Raw genomic sequence first — 19,951 nt, forward strand, 5'->3', positions numbered from 1 at the left:
CCCCAGAACTCAGGCTCCGGCCCCCAGAACTCAGGCACTGACCCTCAGAACTCAGACACTGACCCCCCCCCAGAACTCCGGCACTGACCCCCAGAACTCAGGCTCCGGTCCTAAAGCTCAGACACTGGCCTCGGGTCGCCCCGTCTGGTCCCGCGCGGGCGCAGTACCTGTGCCTCCGGCCCGGGATGACCAGGTCCGCCCGTCCTTGCTGGAGACTCAGCAGCTCTCTGGGATCCCAGCTTTGGATCCGGATCATCAAGCGGTGCACCTCCCAGGAATATTGCGCACGCGCAGCCTCACACTGCCTGTTGGGAAATGTAGTCCGTACATGCGATCTCGGCAGACAGACGCACAGTGGGGTTGTAGAGTTAATAACAGAGTAGCACGGGTTCGAATCCCAAGACTCCAGGCAAACTGGCCTTTTCTCTAAAATGGGGTTCCGCATCACTCCCGGTGCAAACAACCGAGGTGGGACAAGGGAAGAGACACGGCAGGGAACTAGAAAAGGGAACATGAAGATCTGGGGAGAGAAGAAAATTGTAGGCAGGAGTTGGTGAGGACCAACTTCCGGTTTGGGTCCCAGGAGTGACACATAACTTCACAACCTAGATTCGAACTGACACTGGAGCTCACACCATGGTCCACAATAACCGTCCCTAAGCTTGTCAAGTAAGAGGGCAGCAGGTTAGGGCGTACTACTGAGTCTATTTCTTCTTAAGACATAGTCTCATGTAGCCTAGCCTGACCTCGAACTCCTGATCCTCCTGCCTCTGTCAAGTACTGGTCAAGTACTGTCAGCCTGGAACAAAGGACTTCTACAGAGCCCCGGTCACCACCTCCACTTTCTTCTTTATTACAGGCCTGATTATGTAGCCCAGGCTGGTCTAGAATTCGCTATGTAGACCAGACTGGCCTAGAACTCACAGGGATGCACCTGTTATGCCCAGATCATGGGGTCCCCCAACACCAAGTAGAAGACCGAGTCCTGTGTGTAAAAGCACAGAGCCTTTATTCTTACACTAGTTTGCAACTCGGTTTCTCCGTGTGTCCAGCGTATTGGAGTGATTTGAGAGCCCAGAGCTCAGTTAGAGTTGGATTTTATAGTAGTAAAGGTGGGGGTGAGGGGTTTCTGAGGTTCAGAGCCTCTGACTGGATGACATTTGTCTAGGGGTGTCCTGGTGAAAAGCGATGGCTGTGTGCTGGCAGGAGAGCCTATCTTCAGCGGTTGGAACGTTGGGAATTCCTTCAGATAGTCTGTTCCTTGGTGGGGCCTGGGTGGTCTCAGTTTGTGGTCTGTATCGGAACCAGGGTAAACTACTGGGACTCAGGCCTCTATTGAGCTTGTCATGGCTGCGTCCCCCCCTACTACCTCCCACACGCTGGAATTAAGGCGGAGCACACCACACTCGGCCACCTTACGTCTAAGCCAAGGTGCCACATAGCCCAGGCTGACCTCAAACTTGATGTGGAGCAGAGAGCTACCCTGATCCTGATTCTCCTGTCTCTATCTGTAATGGATTAAATAAAAAAAGCTGCAGGTGTCCGAGTGGCTGCAGCAGGCAGCTGGCCATGAGACCATGCCGCAGGTCTCCACAGGTGGCTGGTGCCGGGCAGGGAGACGCGGCGGCGGGTGAGAGACAGAGCTATGGACAGTGCAGAGTGAATTCCATATTTATTTAGTGGACTATGAAGAAGAGGAGGAGAGCAGAGAGGCAGAGAGAGAGACAGAGAGAAGGGAGAGACATAGCTGCCTCTTCGAGAGGGAGACAGAAAAGGAAGAGACTCAGGCTGCAAACAGGAAGATCTGCCTGCCTCAGCGGACAGGGGGTGGGCGTGGCTTGTCTCTTAATGAGACAGAACAGATCATTACACCATCTCCCACGGCAACAGACTGGGTTTTGGTTTTGGGTTTTTTTTGTTGTTGTTTTGTTTTGTTTGTTTTTGTTTTTGGAGACAGGGTTTCTCAGTGTAACAGCCCTGGCTATCCTGGAACTCACTCTGTGGCCCAGGCTGGCCTCGAACTCACAGAGATCTGCCTGCCTCTGCCTCCTGAGCGCTGGGATTAGAGTGCACCACCACTGACCGGCTTGTTCTTAAACTTTCAAAAATCCCACACAGAATACAAGCAAGAACTTAATGTGACAATTTAAGTAGATGAGGCTCTAAAGACAAGAATTTCATGAAATATTCTTTGAACGGGTGATAACTACATGAGTTCAAACTAGTCACTAGCCGCCCAATGCTACGACTACATTACCCAGAAGGACGCGGGCGCCGCCGACGCCCTAAAGCGGCCCCGAAGCGTGACGTAGCCCGGAAGCATGCACGTGCAAGCCGGCCAACATTATGGCGGCCACCCGTCTCCTCGGGGCTTCCCGGATGTGGGCCGGCTGTCGGCTCCGGGCTCTCCCAGTCCCCGGAGGACCTGGAACGCCCTCCGTCCGGGATTACGCCAAGAAACCAGGTGAGGCGCCTCCGGAGGAACCAACGTGGGCACGGTGGGAGGCTAGAAGAGTACGTAGTGCGCAGGCGCGCTGCTGTGGGAGGCGGGGCTCCGGGAACTGCTACTGCGCAGGGCGGGGGCGGCCAGAGGCGCCGACCGCTTCAGGGCGCCTGGAATACCAAACCCACCCGCAGAAATTGAGTTATTGCTATTTTTCTTTTAAGATTTATTTATTATGTTTACACCGTTCTGCCTGCACATCTACACACCAGAAGGGGCACCAGATCTCAATGTGTGAAAGCGCCTTCCGGGAAAGCCCTCAGCCTGAGTTCGATCCTCAGAACCCACGTAAACGTGGAAGGAGATGGCCGACTGCACAAATGCGCTACTGTGCCCCCCCCCACGTGATAATACTTAAAAATTACGTTTTGAGGCTGAACATGATGGCCAATACCTTTAATTCCCTCACTCAGGACGGAGAGGCAGAGGGGTTTCTGTGAGTTACTGGCATGCCAGGAAGACCACATCTCAATAGAATATATATATATTTTTTAAAGATTTATTTATTTATTATTATGTATACAGTGTTCTGTCTGTCTGTATGCTTGCTGGCCAGAAGAGGGCACCAGATCTCATTACAGATGGCTGTGAGCCACCATGTGGTTGCTGGGAATTGAACTCAGGACCTTTGGAAGAACAGTCAGTGCTCTTTTTTTTTTTTAATATTAATTTATTTATTATGTATACAATATTCTTTCTGCATGTATGCCTGAAGGCCAGAAGAGGGCACCAGACCTCATTCCAGATGGTTGTGAGCCACCATGTGGTTGCTGGGAATTGAACTCAGGACCTTTGGAAGAGCAGGCAATGCTCTTAACCTCTGAGCCATCTCTCCAGCCCAATAGAATATATTTGAATATATTTTTAAATGTTTTATTTTTCTGCCGGGTAGTGGTGGTGCACACCTTTAATCCCAGAACTCAGGAGACAGAGGCAGGCAGATCTCTGTGAGTTTGAGGCCAACCTGGTCTACAGAGTGAGTTCCAGAACAGCCAGGGCTACATAGAGAAACCCTGTCTTCAAAAACAAACAAACAAAAAACAACAACAACAACAAAACTTTTTTGATGTTCCAGGAGAGCTGTATAATGATATCTTTTTTTTTTTTTTTTTTGGTTTTTCGAGACAGGGTTTCTCTGTGGCTTTGGAGCCTGTCCTGGAACTAGCTCTTGTAGACCAGGCTGGCCTCGAACTCAGAAAGATCCGCCTGCCTCTGCCTCCCGAGTGCTGGGATTAAATGTATAATGATATCTTGTCTCAAAATATAAATAAGTTTTGTTTGTTAGTTTGTTTGGCACGGGTAGTCATATATGCCACGCTGGCGTAGAGCCGCTGAGCCATCTCGCTAGCCTTAGTTTTTTATTTTTTCTGAGACAGGGTCTTATGGTCCCCCAGCCTCAGCTGAGACCTCTGGGCATCGGGTAATAGGCACATACTGTCCTGCCCCCATCACTGAAAGGAAGAGGGGCTGAGTAATCAGGCCACACACCCTCGGGCCAGGGGACAGGGGACCCTGTTATACCTGGGGGTGTCCGGAGTTGCCAAAGCCAGGAGGCCTCACAGAGGGAGTCATGGGGCAGGGCTGGGCAGCCTAGAGTGACCTGAGCTCATTCTCTGCAGTCATGAAGGGCAGCAAAGGTGCCAAGGGCAGCGTGGCCACTGAGGCCCTGAAGGACCCTGAGGTGTGCACAGACCCCGCCCAGCTGACCACACACGCCATGGGGGTGAACATCTACAAGGAAGGCCAGGACGTGGCCCTGAAGCCAGACTCCGAGTACCCCGAGTGGTGAGTGTGGATGGCCACCTGGCCTGCAGGGGCACCCTGGGGTCTACTGGTCTCACCCACCCTGGTCCACCTTGGCTTCTGGATGCCAAGCCCTGGTGCTCCACTTGCAAATGGGGAGCTGGTGCACAGGACTGTGTGTCCTGAGGGCAGAGGGCAGGTGGGGGCTTTGTTTTCCTTGACAGAGATTTAAGGCTGTCTATTTCTGGCTGTCCAGACCCTGGTATCTCCTGGAGTGAGCTGGGGACCAGACAGCTGCATGGGCCTGTGTGGTGGGGCCACTTTCCCAGGACACTGGGAGAGACAGGGACAGCGGGTGCAGCCTGGGCTGTCAACCAGATTTTGAGTTTCCACACGGAGCCAGGGTCCAGTAGCTGTAAGGTGTGGTCTGTGCAGATCCCAGAGCAGGACACAGCCTGCTTTGGGGCAGTGGCGGGAGCCTGCGGCTGGAACTGAGGGGGACCAGGGCAAGAGCCAAAGCCCCAGCTCAACACCACCTACATCCCAGAACTGTGAGGTGGCCATGCAATCTTGACACTCCCCGCAGGCTATTCCAGATGAACTTGGGTCCCCCCAAAAAGCTGGAGGAGCTGGAACCCGAGTCCCGTGAGTACTGGCGACTGCTGCGTAAACAGAACATCTGGCGTCACAACCGGCTAAGCAAGAACAAGAAGCTGTAGCGTGAGGATGGAGCATCTCACAGGAAGCTGCCCGGCCCAGGCCAGCGAGAGGGCTCGGCGGGGAGCGACGCTCACTGCCCCACGTGAAGACCCGAGTTCAATCCCCAGAACTCGCATGGTGGAAGGGACAGAACTGATTCCTGCAAATTCTCCCACCTCTGCTTGTGCGCTTGGCAACGCAGGCCAAATGCATACAGACAGACAGACAGACACACAAACACACACACACACACACACCAATAAACAGGTATGGAAACAAATGACTGACAAGTGTCTGTGACGGTGAGCTCTGTCTAGGACGCCTCAGCTCCAGACCTTGATGGGCAGGTGGGCTGGTCCAGGGCTGGGCTCCAGGCCTTCAGGCAAGGCTAAACCCAAGTGCGTCAACTCTGAGGACTGTGACTCGGCCTGGTCTGGGGCCTCCGGGCGGAGAGGGGTGGCATAGGCCCCCTGCCCGGCCAGCTGATGGGAGCTAGGCGCAGGGCTGAGTGCTGTTGCCTTCCTTCTGGGATGGGTCTTGCTTGTTCATCGTCGGACCCCAGAGCTGAACCTGTCTTTGCCAGCGTCATGTGGCCCAAGTTCCCCTCAGTTCCCAGGCAGCTCTCTGTCCAGCTGAGCTATGAACTACGAGAATGGGTGAGATTGTGTGGGGGAAAGAGACACCAAGGTGACAGGGCCTGCTCCCCGGGACCAGTCGCGTGGTTCTGCTGTCCTCCTGTGCCTCACTGGAGGGGTGTGAGGCCCTGCCTATGCAGTAGGAATCTATGGAGCCTTTCTTGGCAACAGCCATCTTACCCCAAACGCCTTGTGGCAAACTTAGAGTAGAGCCAGGCTGGTGCCCCTGATTTCCCCACCTGCCTCCTTCCTCCTCTCGGCAGCAGCCACATGGGCTCCAGCACTCCTCCACTGGGGACACAGCCTGGCTGTGCTCTCTGCCTGGAGCACCTGGACCTCCTCCTTCCCTTCCCCTTGGTCAGTGTTTGCCATACTGTTGGCATGGCAACACCAGCATGGGCCAGAGTGAGTTCCCCAGCTCTCCGTAGTTAAGAGGGAAATCTTTGGAAATCTTTTTTTTTTTTTTTTTTTTTTTTTTTTTTTTTTTTTTTTTTTTTTTTTTTTTTTTTTTTTTTTTTTTTTTGAGACAGGGTTTCTCTGTGGTTTTGGAGCCTGTCCTGGAACTAGCTCTTGTAGACCAGGCTGGTCTCGAACTCACAGAGATCAGCGTGTGGTATGTGCACACCTGTGGACGGGCCAGCAGGGGGTGGGGTGGACGGGGGTGGGGGGAGGATGGCTTTGTGAATGGAGGAGCGGAAGAGTGCCGAGTAGGAGAGATGCAGGGTGGTCTGGAAGGTGGGGAGTGGATGGTTGTGTGAGCCATGGGCCTCGTTGGTAGTTGGGCTGTGAAGGTAGACAGCGTCCTGTCTGCTACACTCTCAATGTTACTGACACAGCCTTTGACCCCCAGCTTGGCTCTACTTTGATGTCTGACATTCCATGGAAGAAAACCACCTTGGCCTTGGATCCAGAAAGTCTGGGTCCCCTCTGTACCCTCTACCTTCTCTATGGGCAAGAGATTTGCTGTCCTGTTACCTGTCCCTTTTGTGACATGGACACCCCTCATTCATCCCACACCGTGAGATGGGATATGATCTGAACGCCCCAACTTAGTGCTGCTACATGGGGGTGCCCTTTAGGCTCTCTTCTGTAGCACCTCCTTAGCCTGCAGTGACTCAGGCTCCTTTCCCAGCAGATGTCCCTGGGGCCACTGAAGATAAGAGAGGATGAAGGAGGCAAGGCCCTGGGGGCTGATGACAAGCAGATCCCCCGCCCGCCTATTCCCCAGAGGCCTCTGGCCTCACAGGCTGGCAGGGGCAAGGTAGAGTAGGCAAGGACTTGGGGCAACAGCACAGGCATCAATAATCGTGTGGACTCAGGACAGTGGGGGCAGGTGAGGCCTGCCACAGCCGAGTGCAGGGAGCCCGAGGGGGGTGGGGTGCGGGGGGGAGGGGGCAGACACGGGCTTCACAGAGACACAAATGTACCAGTCCTTCCGATCACTCTTTATTGGGGGTTCAGGGACTTGGGAGCCTGCATACTGGCCCATCCTGGTGCCCTGACCATGAACCTGTGTCCTCTTGCTCCCTGTTTCAGGGTCAGGGATCCTGGCTCCGTGGGGGAGCTGAACCCTCAACTTCCTGTCCCGCAATGGGAGCTGCGGTGCCAGCGCTGCGGAGCTCACGGCCCAGCTTCTCTGCTATTTTGCGGAAGGGAGGTCTGCGTGCAGGCTCGGCCTCCCAGCAGCTGCCCATGAGGGTGTGCACAGAGGCTGGGCAGCCATCGGGGGGCTCCATGCGGTAACCCTTCTCCACGGCCTCTGAGACCTCCTTCAGCGACTGCAGACACAGAGCATGGAGCGTGGGTGGGAGGTCAGCAACATAGGATGCACAGGGCGCCCCTTCCCAGGGCGCTGCTCACCATCTTGGGGTACGGAGCTCTTCCATATGAGAAAACTTCCCACAGCAGCACCCCAAAACTCCAGACGTCCGATTTGCTGGAAAACCGCTGTGGGGGCAGAGGTCAGGGTGAGCAGGAGCCCCGCGGCCTCTCTGGACACGCTCCTAGGCCACTCTCCCCTCCATGCTAAGTCCATGCCAGAAAGGGCTGCCCTGAGCCCTGGGCTCACTGGAGGACTCATTTCCCCTTGAAGCTCAGAGAGGTCGAGGGATGTGCATAGGGTCACACAGCAGTCACAACATCAAGCTCCCTCTGAGGAACCCCAAAACCTCAGGGGTGGAACACTGCTCACCCCATTCTTTTTTTTTTTTTGTTTTTTTTTTGTTTTGTTTTTCTAGACAGGGCTTCTCTGTGGTTTTGGAGCCTGTCCTGGGACTAGCTCTGTAGACCAGGCTGGTCTCGAACTCACAGAGATCCGCCTGCCTCTGCCTCCCGAGTGCTGGGATTAAAGGTGTGCGCCACCACCACCCGGTTGCTCACCCCATTCTTGAGAGCCTCGGGTGCTGACCACTTGACTGGCAGCCGGCTGGAGTCCAGTCCCTTCCGCTCAGCCTTGGCTAGGCCAAAGTCACTGACTTTGGCCACCAGGTCCTCAGAGACCAGGATGTTGCGAGCAGCCAGGTCCCGGTGTACCAGCTTCTTGCCTTCCAGGTACTCCATGCCTTCAGCAACATGACTAGGGACAGACAAGGCCCAGTCACCCTGCACTCAGGCCTCAGTTTCCCGTTCGACTTCGGGACCTACCTTCCCGGAAGGAATGTCACTTACAGGGAAAACTGCAGGAGCTGAGCTGTGCTCACGAGGGCGCGGCCCCGCGTGCGCAGGAAGTTCACCAGGTTGCCCTGTTTGGGGGGGAGGGACCTGGGGGTCTCCAGGCTGTTGGGCCACCCCGCCCATCCACCCATCTGCCACCCCACACACCTTGCTCACGTGTTCCATGACAATGTACAAGCCGTGGTGCAGGATCACGCCTAGGAGCCGTACCAGGTTCCTGTGCTGCAGCTTTCTGGGGGTGCGGGGCGGGGCGGGGCGGGAGGGGGGGGTGGTGGGAAGTGAGTACAGACCGGCACCCCAACCCTGGGACCCAGCCCCACCCAGCCACTCACGTCATCACAGCCGTCTCATCCAGGAAGGCCTGAGCTGTGACGTCACACTTGATGTTCTTCACGGCCACCTTCTGCCCCAGGTACTCACCCTGCAGGACGGCTGTGGGGGGTGGGGGGATAGAGCTCAGGACCCACCAGCAAGACAGACAGACTGCTGACAGCCCTGCCTAGAATCCCCCAGTGAGGGCCTGGGGGTGTGGTCAGGGTGGAGCCCTGCCTAGAATCGCCAGTGAGGGCCTGGGGGCGTGGCCTTGGTCCATTCCCAGTCCCCAAAAGAGAAATAATGCAAATACAATGGCTGTCTCATTATTCAGAATTCAAATTTCTGTTCCATGAAGAAGCCCACAGGTCCTGCCCATGTTTGCATAGTTTCCAGCCTCTTGGGACGGACAAGGCATGGTGACCGCGCATGTTCACTGTCCTCTGGTCTAAGTCCCGGCATTCTGAGCAGAGCTCCTAGGAGATGAGGGCGGGGCTGCGCCCAGCCACCTGTCCAGCCTGGGAGGTGCCGGCATTGCCTTCTGCGCCCCCTCCTCACCTCCGAACTCCCCCTCTCCAATCTGTGCTCCCAGAGTCAGGTGCTGCAGATCGAGTAGCCAGCCAGCTGCAGGGGCAGAGAGACCAGGTCAGAGCCACAGCCCGCTTGCATCCAGTGAGCTGTGGAGTGCTAACACCCCCAGAGCTACGCATGTGCCCACCCAGCTGCTGCCCCAAGGCTGTATGGCGGACACCCCACCCCTGGTGCCAGTTACAATCCTGCAAGCCACAGTCAGTCCAGGAGGTCATCAGAATTCAGTCCCACCGGATTCCCCCGACTTCAGCTGTGGCTTCAGGACCTCCCTCAGGGATAGGGGCTGTGGCTGCCTGGGCCCCTCCAAGCCTCTGGGGGGGACACGGGTTCTGGAATATTCCTGATCTTGTCTCTGACAGGCTTTTGCACTCCATACACACCCTGCTTCTGAAAGGCCCCCTCCTTCCCCTCAAAGCTCTCCAGTCCCCAGCTCTGAAGAGTCTAGCAGGATAGACACCTCGCTCTGTCCTGGGTTTGTCTGGGACTCCAGGCCCCACAGAAAACATGTGACAGCCAGGCTTGGAAGACTAGGGTTTAACCAAACCACGGCAGGGGCTTAAGGATGAGCGATTGAGGCCGAGAGGTGGGAGGCTGAGGTTGCGTCTGGGCTGGTGCGTATGAGAAGATCTCTCCTGGGTGACTGCCATACCCTTTGCGAGCTCCTCCTCGGCCGACTTGGTACCCTGTTTCCTCTTGGGCTTCACCAGCTTGGTGCAGATGGCCCCCTTGTCCTTGGTGTAGTGCTGTGGGAAGTGGGAGCCATAAGCCTCGGCCTCCAGGGACCCCCTGCCCCTCACTCCTCCCACCACAGTCTCCACAGTGGGGTAGACAGAATTACCCGTGCACCAGGCTAAGGTGACTGGTTTCCATGGCAATAGTGGGGGTGCATAATGGGAGGTGAGGGGCGGTTGTTGTCCCCGTGGGGCTCCCTGGAGAAGTGACCCCAGTTCTAGGGACAGTGAGGCTCCTGGAGACCCCCCCCACTCCATCTTGTCACCCCTCCTGCTCCAGCGGTTTCCCACAGGTCACCTCCACCATGTCCATCAGGTTACAGAAACACACGGCTTCGTCGATGGTGAGATGGCCGTCTCGATGCAGGACACGGTAGTGGATGACGTCTCGGCCAAAACTAACACACAGGACATAGTCTCCGGGGTGACGAGCCGACTCGCGCACGAGAAACAGCCCGTCCTCGGGGGGCTGCAGCTGTTGCACGGCTTCCTGGCCCGAGATCTTACCGTGGAACCATCTGTGGGGACCCGCGGGGAGAGGATATAGTGTGGCACAGGAAGGCTGCGGCCCTGATGCCACCTACCCCACCAGGGCACCACTCACGGCATGAGGCTGAGCTTGGGGTCTGCAGAGAGGGCCTCCCGCTGGCGCAGAGCAGTGGCGGCCAGCAACCCCTCCTGCCCACTGCCGTGGTGCTTGGCGCGGTACCAGCCCTTCTCCTGCACCGGGAGGGAAGGAGCTCAGGGAGTCTGTCCTGGCACCCCTAAATGCACCCCAACTACTTTTCAGGGCCTCCTCACCTCACAGGCCTCCAAGATGGTCACCATGTCGCCCTTCCGAAAGGCCAGCTCACCAGGCTTGGGGCGTGAGTTCTCACACTTGGTCATACATTGAGTCCCAGGGGCCCAGCGCCTCTGGGGATGAGACAGAGGCCAGGGATGTCAGGGACAGAAGGGAGCTGTGAAAATTGGGAGGGACAGGGAGACCTGGGAGAAACTGGGAGCTGAAGACAGGACAAGGGAATGGCGAAGACACGGGCCAGTAGCCTAGCACTCAGGTGGCTGAGACATGAGGATTCCAGACCAGTTAAAGGTCAGCCTGGGCTGCAGTGAGAACTTTTCTCAAAAAAACTAAAAAATAATTCTGGGGGTGGTGGCCCACACCTGTAGTTCCAGAACTTGGAAGTCAGAGGCAGGTGGATTTCTGAGTTTGAGGCCAGCCTGGCCTATATACTGAGTTCCAAGCCAGGCTCATCTGTATAGTGAGACCTGGTGTCAAAAGCAAAATAAAACAATAAGTAAGTAAGTAAGTAAATAAATAGATAAATAAAAGCAAACTTGGAGTGGATGGAAGGGAAACTGAGTCACAGAGAGAGAGAGACAGAGACAGAGACAGAGAGACAGAGAGACCAGAATCACAGTCATATGTAGAGGCCTGAGTGGCCAGACTGGCCCAGTCCCTGGGGGAATGTCAGGGGTGGGAGCTTGCCTCCGAGCGCACGCCCTCCCCCAGGACAGTTGAGGATGGTCTGGTAACTCACGGTTGGCATCCTAGCTGCGACAGGCGAGGGGTGCCAGGCTCGGAGGAAGCGAGGGCTCACCTGTGGAGGAGTCAGTGTGATGTTTAGATGTCCCCAGGTTCAGTTCCTTCCACTGGGCCTGGCCGGGTGGATGCAGCACCACGAGGCAAAGAACCTCCTCGATCAGCCCTCAGGTGGCTTAGGTAGTGACCCCTCTGCAGCCCAGGCTTTGGGAAGTTGTCTTTACCCGAGGAAGGTCCTTAGACTCCCAGCCATCAAAGGCCAGCCAGGAGACCCCGGAGCCTTGCCCTGCCATTGCTCCGGAAGGGAAACTGAGGCCTAGCGGCAGGAGTGTAGGGATCCGATGACTCTGGTGGCACCCAGGGTTGTGTGTGGGGAGGACGGTGCCAGGAGCTGGGCCCACAGCTTCCTCTTTCCTGGGCCTTGGGCAGGGGCGGTGACTCAAGGTCATTCCTGGGAATCTGACCCTGGGTGGAGTCTGAGGGAGGCAGGGCTCCTACGTGGCTCCTCAGGTCACTAGGGGTCACTAAGGAAGCATCTGGAAGTACCCACACGACCCCAGCGTGGACAGCGCAGGGCAGTGACTGCTGGGGTACCCAGCTGGTGGCTGACAGAGGCCAGGGCAGAAGGTTGAGGTGAGCTTCTGGCCTCGGGCTCAGTGAGTTTTGCAGGGCAGCTGCGCGCAGGCGGAGACGCACGTGCATCTGGGCACAGGTGCCACCCTGCCATCCGTGTGCGCGCGACACAGGTGCCGGCTAGACACGGGTGCCGGCTAGACGCGGGCACCTGTGCGTGTGTCTGCAGCACACATGGGCCCTGCAGTGACCACCAGGGCGCGCGCACTCAGAGACGCGCACGCCGCACCCAGAAAAAAAAAATACCCAGCCCTGGCACCTGACGTCCCCGGGTCCAGGACCGTTTTGAGGGGCATCTCCTCTCCACCCGCGCGCACGCGCTCACCTGCTCAGGGCGCAACCCCGGGAGGGTGCCCGCCAGCGGGTCGTGCGCCCCAAGGCTCAACTCGGAGCAACTTGCTCCGCTTCCTCATTTTGGGGCGAGAATGGAGGGGACCCGGCTCGGAGCCCCTGCGGGTCCTAGCGCCGGCCGCACTACGGGCAGCGCTACCGCCTCCTCCCGCTCCGCCTCCCGGGCGGGATGCTGAGTGCCGGGTTCTTGGTGCCCGATGTCCTCTGGGTCCCCGCTGAGTCCTAGCCTTCCGTAGACCACCCCGGAAAGGCTAGGAGCAAGGAACGGCTCGCGCACGCGCAAGTACAAGGAATTGGAAGGAGCTCCCCGTGTGGGGAGGCGATCAAGGCAAGCAGCTCACAGCACAACGACCTTCACGCTGCAGCCTTGGCCCCACAGCCTGGACCTCCACTCCCCGGTGCGCTGTTAGCCTGGCGCGTGCACACACAAGTACGTTCAGAAAGGCCAGGCTCCTGCTGTGGGGCTCTCGAATGTTTCCCCAGAACTCAGGGGGCAGAAGCAGGCAGATCTCTGTGAGTTCAAGGCCAGCCTGGGCTAGAGAGCTATGTGGCAGCGGCGAGACCTTGACTGGAAAAAAAAAAAAACCCAAAGAACAAAAAAAACAAAGCAACAAAAACACCAAACAAACAAAAGCCGAATAAAATAAAATAAAACCTATTTAACTAATTAAAGAGAGTAGGGGTGCGTTGGGGGCGGCTCAGGAGTAGCGGACAAGTCTGGACAAACGTGCCCTCACGGATGGCTGTGAGACCACAGCCACAGGTCTCCAGCCATGTGTGGGTGCCCACCTGGGAGTCACGGGCCAGGGAGGACCAGAGACTGCAAACCAACTTCTACTCTTGGGTGACCCTCATTGCTGAAGACACCACACGTCTGAGTCACAGGAACTGACCCGGAGGCTTCCTTCCTACTGCCGCTGTCACGCAGCTCCCACGCTGCAAGAGATACCCACTGGTGCTGCTGTGGCCCGAGCTTATGCGGTAACCAGCTGCTTTCTGATCAGATCTGACCCATCCTGCACAGGTTCCATTCATGTGGTGCTGAGGCCTTACAGGCTGGAGCCAGAGGCTGGAGCATCCCCACAGCAGGAGGAGCCTGGCCTTTCTGAAAGTACCTGTATGTGTGTGCGCGCCAGGCTCACAGCACAGTGGGGAGTGGAGGCCCAGGTTGAGGGGCCATGGCTGCAGCATGGAGGTTGTAGTGCTGTGAGCTGCTGGCCTTGACTGCCTCCCTGGTTGCTTTGCCAAATGGACTTTGTCCAGATGTTTTCTCTGGTACTTACAGCTGGCAAAGATGCAGAAGACAGGGCTGGGGCTGGGGACTCAGTAGGTGGCACACTGTGGTCACAGGCCTGTCACCCCAGCACTGGGGAGGTAGAAGCAAGGGGGAAGGGAGTTAAAGTCAACCTCGGCTATGGAGTCAATCTGAGGCCAGGCTGGGCTACCTGGGACCTTGTTAAAAAAAAAAAAAAAAAGGAAAGCTTATGAGCTTATGTGTTAAATGATAATAGTACTGTCCCTGTGGATTAGGGGAGGCTGAGGCAGGAGGCCCCACCACCAGTGGCAGAGCTGGGTGGGGATCTGAGGTGTGGTTACCCTCTTACTGGGGGCCCCGTGGCAGTGATTCCAGGAACACTAAGGATCCATTTTCGTTGGTAAGCTGTAGCTGAAATAGACGTGCTGAGCCACAGACCGAGCAGAGGAAATACCACGACCAGGAAGCTCTTGCCCACACGTGGCACTGCTGACCGCAGCCCTAGCCTGTGAAGCCCTGGACACTTGACATGGGACCTGAATGTGTTTAAGCATGTTTTTCATGCCGCAGGAGGCTGGGGCTGGGCTCATGAGCATCGAACTCGCCTAGTGTGCACGAAGCCCTGGTCTCTACACCAGGTGTGGTGGTATGCACCTGTCATTCCAGTAATGGGGAGACTGAAGCAGTAATGGGTCAGGAGTTCAAGGTCAGCCTCAGCTACCTGGGACAACTACGTGAGTCTCTGTCTAAAGAACAGATAGAAAATGCCCTAACACTTCTCTTTAAGACACTTTCACTCATAGTCCAGGCTAGCCTAGAACTGGCCATGCTCCTGCCTCAGCATCCTGAGTGCTGGGATGACAGGTATGTGCCACCATGCCCAGCTCTCCAAATGGATTTTTATAAAGCCACTACCTTCAGAGGTGTCAGGAGCTGTCTGCTTCCCTGTGCAGGGAGCAGGCATTGTGTCCATCTTGTAGATGGGGAAACTGAGGCCATGGCACTCACCGTCATCAGTCAAGGCACTGGGGACACTTAGGCATCTCAGTTGCCATGGAGATGGCTCCCTTGCAGCCTGCATCCCTGGCCAGATCCTGCTGCCCCAATTAACAACATGCCTTTAAAATTAGCTCTGCTTGGTGCTTCTCATGCTAGGGGACTCCCAGATTCAGGGAAGGACCAGGCTTCCTGCAGGGAAATGACCCTTGCTCTCTTTGGGGCCCAGCTGCTTTCACCCTCTACCATCCTTTTTAGTTTTTACGGCAAGGTTTCACTATGTAGCCTAGGCTGGCTCATCCTTTTTCGTTTTTACGGCAGGGTTTCACTGTGTAGCCCAGGCTAGCTCAGGACTCCTGGTCATACTACACAAAACCCACAAGGACTGGCAATAGGAGCTGGCTTCCTGTTGTGTTGGCTGAAGAACAGAGATTAAAATAATATGCTCATAGGCCACCCACCCACACCGCATGTCCAAAAACCAGGACACGGAGCAGGAGTGCGAACCCAGAGGGCGAGGCTGTCCCATGCCTGCACATACTCTCCGTGACACACACCGTGAAGAGAGACTCCCAAGGGTTGGTCTCTGACTGCAGCCTCGCACACACGCACACAACCACACACATGTGCACGCAGATACACTTTGTTGTTGTCTGAGACAGGGTCTCTCTGTAGCTTTGGAGCCTGTCCTGGATCTAGCTCCTGTAGACCAGGCTGGCCTCGAACTCACAGAGTTCCGCCTGCCTCTGCCTCCCGAGTGCTGGGATTACCGCCCGGCAATATCCATTATAAAATTTTAACAAATGCCTGTGACATGAAAGTCACTTTTCCCCACCTCAGTTCCGCATGCAGCATGGCTAGCTCACTCCCACTGCCACTGGCTTCATTGTGTCCAGAACTGTCTCCCCATCCCACACTAACTCCATGCCCTCCCCTGCCCAGGGCCCTCACTGAACCACTTCCTATCTCTGTGGGTCTGATGACACCAACCCTGTGTCACTGGGCATTATGTCCTCCAGGGCCACCTGCATTTGAGCAGGGGTCAGAATGCCCTTCGTGGCTGTATAATATTCCAGCGAGTGACTGGACCGCGCCATGTGTGCCCATTCGTTCCTTAGAGAAGTCTTTGGTGTCTCCTTGGCCAGTGACAATCACACAGCGTTTTATTTTCAAAACGTCAGTGAACATGGGACGGGCGAGGCCCGCGGGGGCGGGGGGCTGCGATCCCCTCCTGAGGAGCACCCGTCCTCCAGCTGGCTCTTACTTCGAGCCCTGGTGATAATCGCCCTTCCTGAGGTCAGCAGTGACCTCCTGCAGGCAGCCATCTCCCCAACCCCTCCTGCCTGGACCGCGGCCCGCCCACACGCACGCGTCACCCACCCACACTTACCTTGTCTCCTAGCAACGCTCCCCTGCATCCGCAGCCCTGGTCCAGCTCTCCCTCAATACCCTGGCGCTCTGTTTCCTGCCTTGTCTGGGGTCCAGCTTTGTGCCCCCGACCCTCGGCCGGCCTGTTGCGGGGTTCCCTGCCCCGCGGGGACAGGACCTGGGCGGGCCGGTCAGTTGCTGTGGCTCTTCGAGGCTTCAGGGAGCTGCACAGCCCAAACAGGACTCCATCTGGACTGAAATCACCAAATGCTGGATTTGTCGCGGAAGCGCCGTGGTTTGGGGTTGCTAGGCGGGTCCGACTTAACTCTTTGTCACCTGGCGTGGACTCATCTGCCTTCCCAGGGAGACACGGGTGGGCTTGGCGGAGGGGCTCAGCGCGGAGCGGTGGGGCGCGGTGCTTTCCCAGCACTGAGCCTAGACCAAGGTTGCTGCCACCAGTCCCCTCCACTCGTGAGCTCGTCCAGCTGTGAAGCACTGTCCCCCTGAGCCAGCCTCAGGCTGAGCGCCACCAGAAAGAGGCTTCCTGGTTTGGTTACCCATGTGTGCCTGGCCCAGCCAGACCCAGCCTGTACACTTTTCTGTCTGATAAGGACACTGCCCGCACTGTACCCTTATCAGGGCGGGGGAGGGTGGAGTGTGGAGGCGGAGGCTGGGAGGAAGTACGACTGGTCTCCGCACACTGGAGGGTTGCTCTCATGCAGGCTGAGCTTAGATTCGGGGTTCCACTGGGAGGAGGGCGCTCAGGGAGAAGAGGGAAACTGGAAGGGAGACTTTCCCAAGGCCTGGGGCCTTGCACTCCGCGGCACCTCCTCCAGGAAGCATTCTGCTCCTGACCAGACCCTTCCTGGGCGGGCGGAGATCTGCCCACGCTCATGAGGCAGCCTGGTGTGGGGAGACTGAGGCCTGTGGGCACTTCCACCCCCACGCCAGAGTGAAGGACACAAAAGCCACAGGGCACACAGGCAGATCTGATTTATTACCCACCCCGGCCAAGTTCTGGATGATTCTACAGACTCCAGGCATTGTGCCTTTAAAAGCCACAGGCAGAATGGAGCAGGGTTGAAGCCTCAGGTAGTCCCAGGGGGCTTAGGGGTCCACAGGGTGACCTGGGGCAGAGTGGGCCCTGTCTGCAAAGGCACTCAGTGACTGGGGCTGGGTTCCACTGTGGGGGACAGCGTCCCAGGGACCATAGGACTCGCAGCTGGGGTGGAGCTGGAGTCTGTGTGGAGCACAGGATTGGGTCTGGGGTCTGGGGAATCCCATTCTGTGCTCTCTGCTCCTCCACCCCAACCCTGTGACTTCTAGAATCTTCCAGGCCACCCTTCCTGGCATTTCAAGGAAGTGATTCAGATCCCACCTACTTCATGTGACATCAAGGGAGTTTCAAATTGATTAGTATCAAGGAGTGGAAGTCACTGCTGCCTGGGGGTGGGGGATGACAGAGCCATGGCACGGGGTCACCACAGGGGTCACTGCATGTGGACAAGCCTACAGACCCAGGAGGCCCTAGCAGGTTCAGGCCTGTGGTGATGCTGGCTCAGGGCAGCCCTGCCGTGCCCTGCCGGCCCCGCTTTCTCTCCCCAGTGCCCTCCTGGGCCTGACTAGCCTCCCTCATCCTCTTCCGGGCCCGGGCCCCAAATCTGGTCCGCGGAGGTAACTGTTCCATGTGAAGGACCTTGTGTATCTGCCGGAAGGCCACGAGACGCAGGGCACGCTGTGGACAGCGAGGTCCTGTCAGGCCTGCCCTCTGCAGGGACCAGGGAGCAGGGCTGTTCTGTTCCTTGTTACAGTTTCTGGTGACAGGCATGCAGCCTGGGGAATGCCACCTCTGGCAGCTGGCACGGGCTGGCATGCAGCCTGGGGAATGCTACCTCTGGCAGCTGGCACGGGCTGGCCTGGAGCCCTTGGGACCCCACCTTGAATTCCGTGCAAGACACCTGGCTCCTCTGAAAGTGGCAGTGTGTGGAACTGTGGGCATGTGTGGCTGAGGTATTTTCTTTGACACCAGGCCCAGGCTAACCTCAAACTTTCTATACAGCCAAGGATAGCCTTGAATTTCTGCTCCTCCTGACTTCATACCCAGTGCCAGGGATGGAACCTAGGGCTCCGTGTAGGACAGTAGAGCCCTGGACTTCTGTGGCCCAGGCCACTCAGTGCTGCCCTCTGGAGCTGTCTGTTACTCCCAGCACCATTCCTGAGTCCAGACTGCAGGAGGAGGATGGGGACCCATGTACCTGAGCACTGGCCGTCAGGTCTTCCCGCTGTTGTGGGGTCATGGGCTCCAGGGCATCCTGTGGGCCTTTCTCACAGGGGTCCTGTAGCCCCGGGCCATCTGAACCAGGGAGAAGGTGGACACCCTTGTGAGGGACTAGCGGGGTGACTTCACTTGCAGTTTGTGTTTGCCTGCAGCAACCCATGGGCCACACTGGGCCAGGTCTGCCTCGATAACATACAGCCTGGGCACACTGCATGGGTCCCCTACGGCCCCTTTGTCCCTGTGTGGGTAAGCACGCCCCAGCCTGTGTGACAGCCCAGAGGACAGGCCTGACCCTTGGCCCTCTTTTCCCACCCAGAATCACCCTTTGGGGCCCACTTCTGTCCCTTTGGAGGGCACTGTGGCCCTTCCTGCTCCTCCTGCCTCATCCCAAGTGCTGGGGTGGCAGCTGTACACAAGGCCTGGACTGTGCAGTGCTGGGATGAGACCTAGGGGCTCCGGGGACACTAGATGAGCCGCAGCCCAGCCCCACGGTGTGGCGCCATGGTCACCGCGGAGTTCCTAAAGGATGCCGACATACCTTTGCCCCTGTGCTATAGGCTATGGGCCACTCTTCCAGCATGTGTAGATGACCTCTCTTCTTGTGTGTGGATGCGGATGGCCACTGTATCTGCCGTCCATAGCCTAGCCTCCCGCCCACGCCTGTCCCATCACTGACCTGTCAGGAGCGCGCCTGTGGCCACGTACTCCAGGACCCGCCGCATGGCATCCCCTGGGCTCAAGGGCCGGGGTGCGCTGCTCAGAACCTTCTCCACCAGCAGCTCCATGGCCTGAAGGGGACACAGGGCCATGGTGTGGGGGATACGACGGGACACACTGTAGCTTGGAAGGGGGCAGGGTTGGTGAACAAGGCCATGTTGGAGTACGTGTCTGTGAGGACATGAGCGTTCTCGAGTTCCAGGGGCGCCCTGGCTCCTGCCCTGATGCTGACGGCTCTTGTGAAGCAAGTATATTCCCTGGGACACCTGTATTTGCAGGGTCTGGGCTTCATCCCCCATTTTGGCTTAAGGTGACAGTCAAACATGACAGTGACCCACTCTGGGTTAGTCAGGCGCTGAGAGGAGACCAGGCTGGACCCCTACTTGTGGTCTTCACTGTCCTCTGCGGCCTTACCCAGGCGGGCAGGGCCCCCCAGGGGGGCAGGCAGCGACACAGCTCCCGCAGAACTCTGATGACAATCACACACGGCTGCAGGCCACTGGCTCGAGCCTTGGGGAGAATACACACTGGTGGTCAGTGGGACTCTGAGACAAACTGTGGCTGGTGACTGTCCCCACCTCAGCCACCCCGGGTCCTGACCTGGAACCACTTGGCATGACGGAGGGCGGCCAGGGTCTCAAGGCACTGCTCCCTGTCCAGGACATCCTCTGGGTCAGGCAGAGAGTCTTGCAGTCCTAGAAGGGACAGGATACTGAGTCCCTGCCTCTCAGGGTGGGCCTGTTCCTCTGCACTGCACACTGGGCTCCAGCTCCCAATGGAGGCCTCTCTGCTCAGCCTCCTGAGCACTGAGATAAAGGACTGACACCATGCCCGCACCTACAGCTGGGTCACTACTGTACACGCCGACACCGTGCCCGCACCTACAGCTGGGTCACTACTGTACACGCCGACACCGTGCCCGC

At 57.3% G+C, this 19,951-nt stretch overlaps 4 protein-coding genes across 9 annotated transcripts in view; 1 reads left to right on the plus strand and 3 right to left on the minus strand.

Annotated features, from left to right (window-relative positions):
• The window catches only part of Apba3 (amyloid beta precursor protein binding family A member 3), a 7,525-nt gene extending 5,197 nt beyond the window's left edge, over window positions 1-2,328 (minus strand). For 2 of the 3 annotated variants that reach the window (XM_005358995.3, XM_013350711.2), the window contains exons 1-2: window positions 2,258-2,328; window positions 168-305 (exon numbers count right to left, since the gene is read on the minus strand). The gene's annotated coding sequence lies outside the window, so the exon portion shown is untranslated. The other variant, XM_026785144.1, reaches the window with a different exon arrangement.
• Window positions 2,298-5,228, plus strand: Mrpl54 (mitochondrial ribosomal protein L54). Its single transcript, XM_005358997.3, has 3 exons — window positions 2,298-2,464; window positions 4,123-4,288; window positions 4,833-5,228. The coding sequence occupies exons 1-3, from the start codon at window positions 2,347-2,349 to the stop codon at window positions 4,963-4,965; spliced, it is 417 nt and encodes a 138-aa protein (XP_005359054.1). The 5' UTR covers window positions 2,298-2,346; the 3' UTR covers window positions 4,966-5,228.
• A 1,776-nt stretch (window positions 5,229-7,004) lies between these two features.
• Matk (megakaryocyte-associated tyrosine kinase) lies at window positions 7,005-12,715 on the minus strand. Of its 3 annotated transcripts, none has more exons than XM_005358999.3 (13): window positions 12,389-12,715; window positions 11,429-11,488; window positions 10,689-10,802; window positions 10,492-10,607; window positions 10,186-10,405; window positions 9,806-9,899; window positions 9,124-9,189; window positions 8,586-8,685; window positions 8,401-8,485; window positions 8,248-8,321; window positions 7,960-8,155; window positions 7,441-7,527; window positions 7,005-7,358 (listed from the first exon to the last, which is right to left on the minus strand). In XM_005358999.3, exons 2-13 carry the CDS (start codon window positions 11,435-11,437, stop codon window positions 7,119-7,121), a joined length of 1,401 nt encoding a protein of 466 aa, XP_005359056.1. In that variant the 5' UTR covers window positions 11,438-11,488; window positions 12,389-12,715; the 3' UTR covers window positions 7,005-7,118. The 3 variants fall into 3 exon arrangements, with proteins under 3 accessions (XP_005359056.1, XP_005359055.1, XP_026641119.1); XM_005358998.2 differs by lacking the exon at window positions 12,389-12,715 and adding an exon at window positions 11,655-12,206; XM_026785318.1 differs by lacking the exons at window positions 11,429-11,488; window positions 12,389-12,715 and adding an exon at window positions 11,489-11,636.
• Window positions 12,716-17,008: 4,293 nt separating this feature from the next.
• Window positions 17,009-19,951, minus strand: part of Zfr2 (zinc finger RNA binding protein 2) — a 20,270-nt gene continuing 17,327 nt past the window's right edge. For both annotated transcript variants that reach the window (XM_013350714.2, XM_005359000.2), the window contains exons 14-18: window positions 19,629-19,723; window positions 19,443-19,538; window positions 18,988-19,099; window positions 18,289-18,386; window positions 17,009-17,768 (exon numbers count right to left, since the gene is read on the minus strand). In XM_013350714.2, the coding sequence (XP_013206168.1) occupies window positions 17,592-17,768; window positions 18,289-18,386; window positions 18,988-19,099; window positions 19,443-19,538; window positions 19,629-19,723 (578 nt within the window). In that variant the 3' untranslated portion in view covers window positions 17,009-17,591. The remainder of the gene's footprint in view (window positions 17,769-18,288; window positions 18,387-18,987; window positions 19,100-19,442; window positions 19,539-19,628; window positions 19,724-19,951) is intronic.

This window comes from Microtus ochrogaster, linkage group LG1 (assembly GCF_000317375.1).
Source record: "Microtus ochrogaster isolate Prairie Vole_2 linkage group LG1, MicOch1.0, whole genome shotgun sequence".
Taxonomy (NCBI): Eukaryota; Metazoa; Chordata; class Mammalia; order Rodentia; family Cricetidae; genus Microtus; species Microtus ochrogaster.

Bases quoted from the DNA above. Each gene is read 5' to 3' on its own strand.
- Mrpl54 (XM_005358997.3), top strand. From the start codon at position 2,347: ATGGCGGCCACCCGTCTCCTCGGGGCTTCCCGGATGTGGGCCGGCTGT. The intron at 2,465-4,122 runs GTGAGGCGCCTC...CATTCTCTGCAG, and splicing joins GGATTACGCCAAGAAACCAG to TCATGAAGGGCAGCAAAGGT. The intron at 4,289-4,832 runs GTGAGTGTGGAT...CACTCCCCGCAG, and splicing joins GACTCCGAGTACCCCGAGTG to GCTATTCCAGATGAACTTGG.
- Matk (XM_005358998.2), bottom strand. From the start codon at position 11,879: ATGACCTTGAGTCACCGCCCCTGCCCAAGGCCCAGGAAAGAGGAAGCT. The intron at 10,803-11,428 runs GTGAGTTACCAG...TCTCATCCCCAG, and splicing joins TCGCAGCTAGGATGCCAACC to AGGCGCTGGGCCCCTGGGAC. The intron at 7,528-7,959 runs GTGAGCAACCGG...CTGCCCCCACAG, and splicing joins CCGAGGCTCTCAAGAATGGG to CGGTTTTCCAGCAAATCGGA.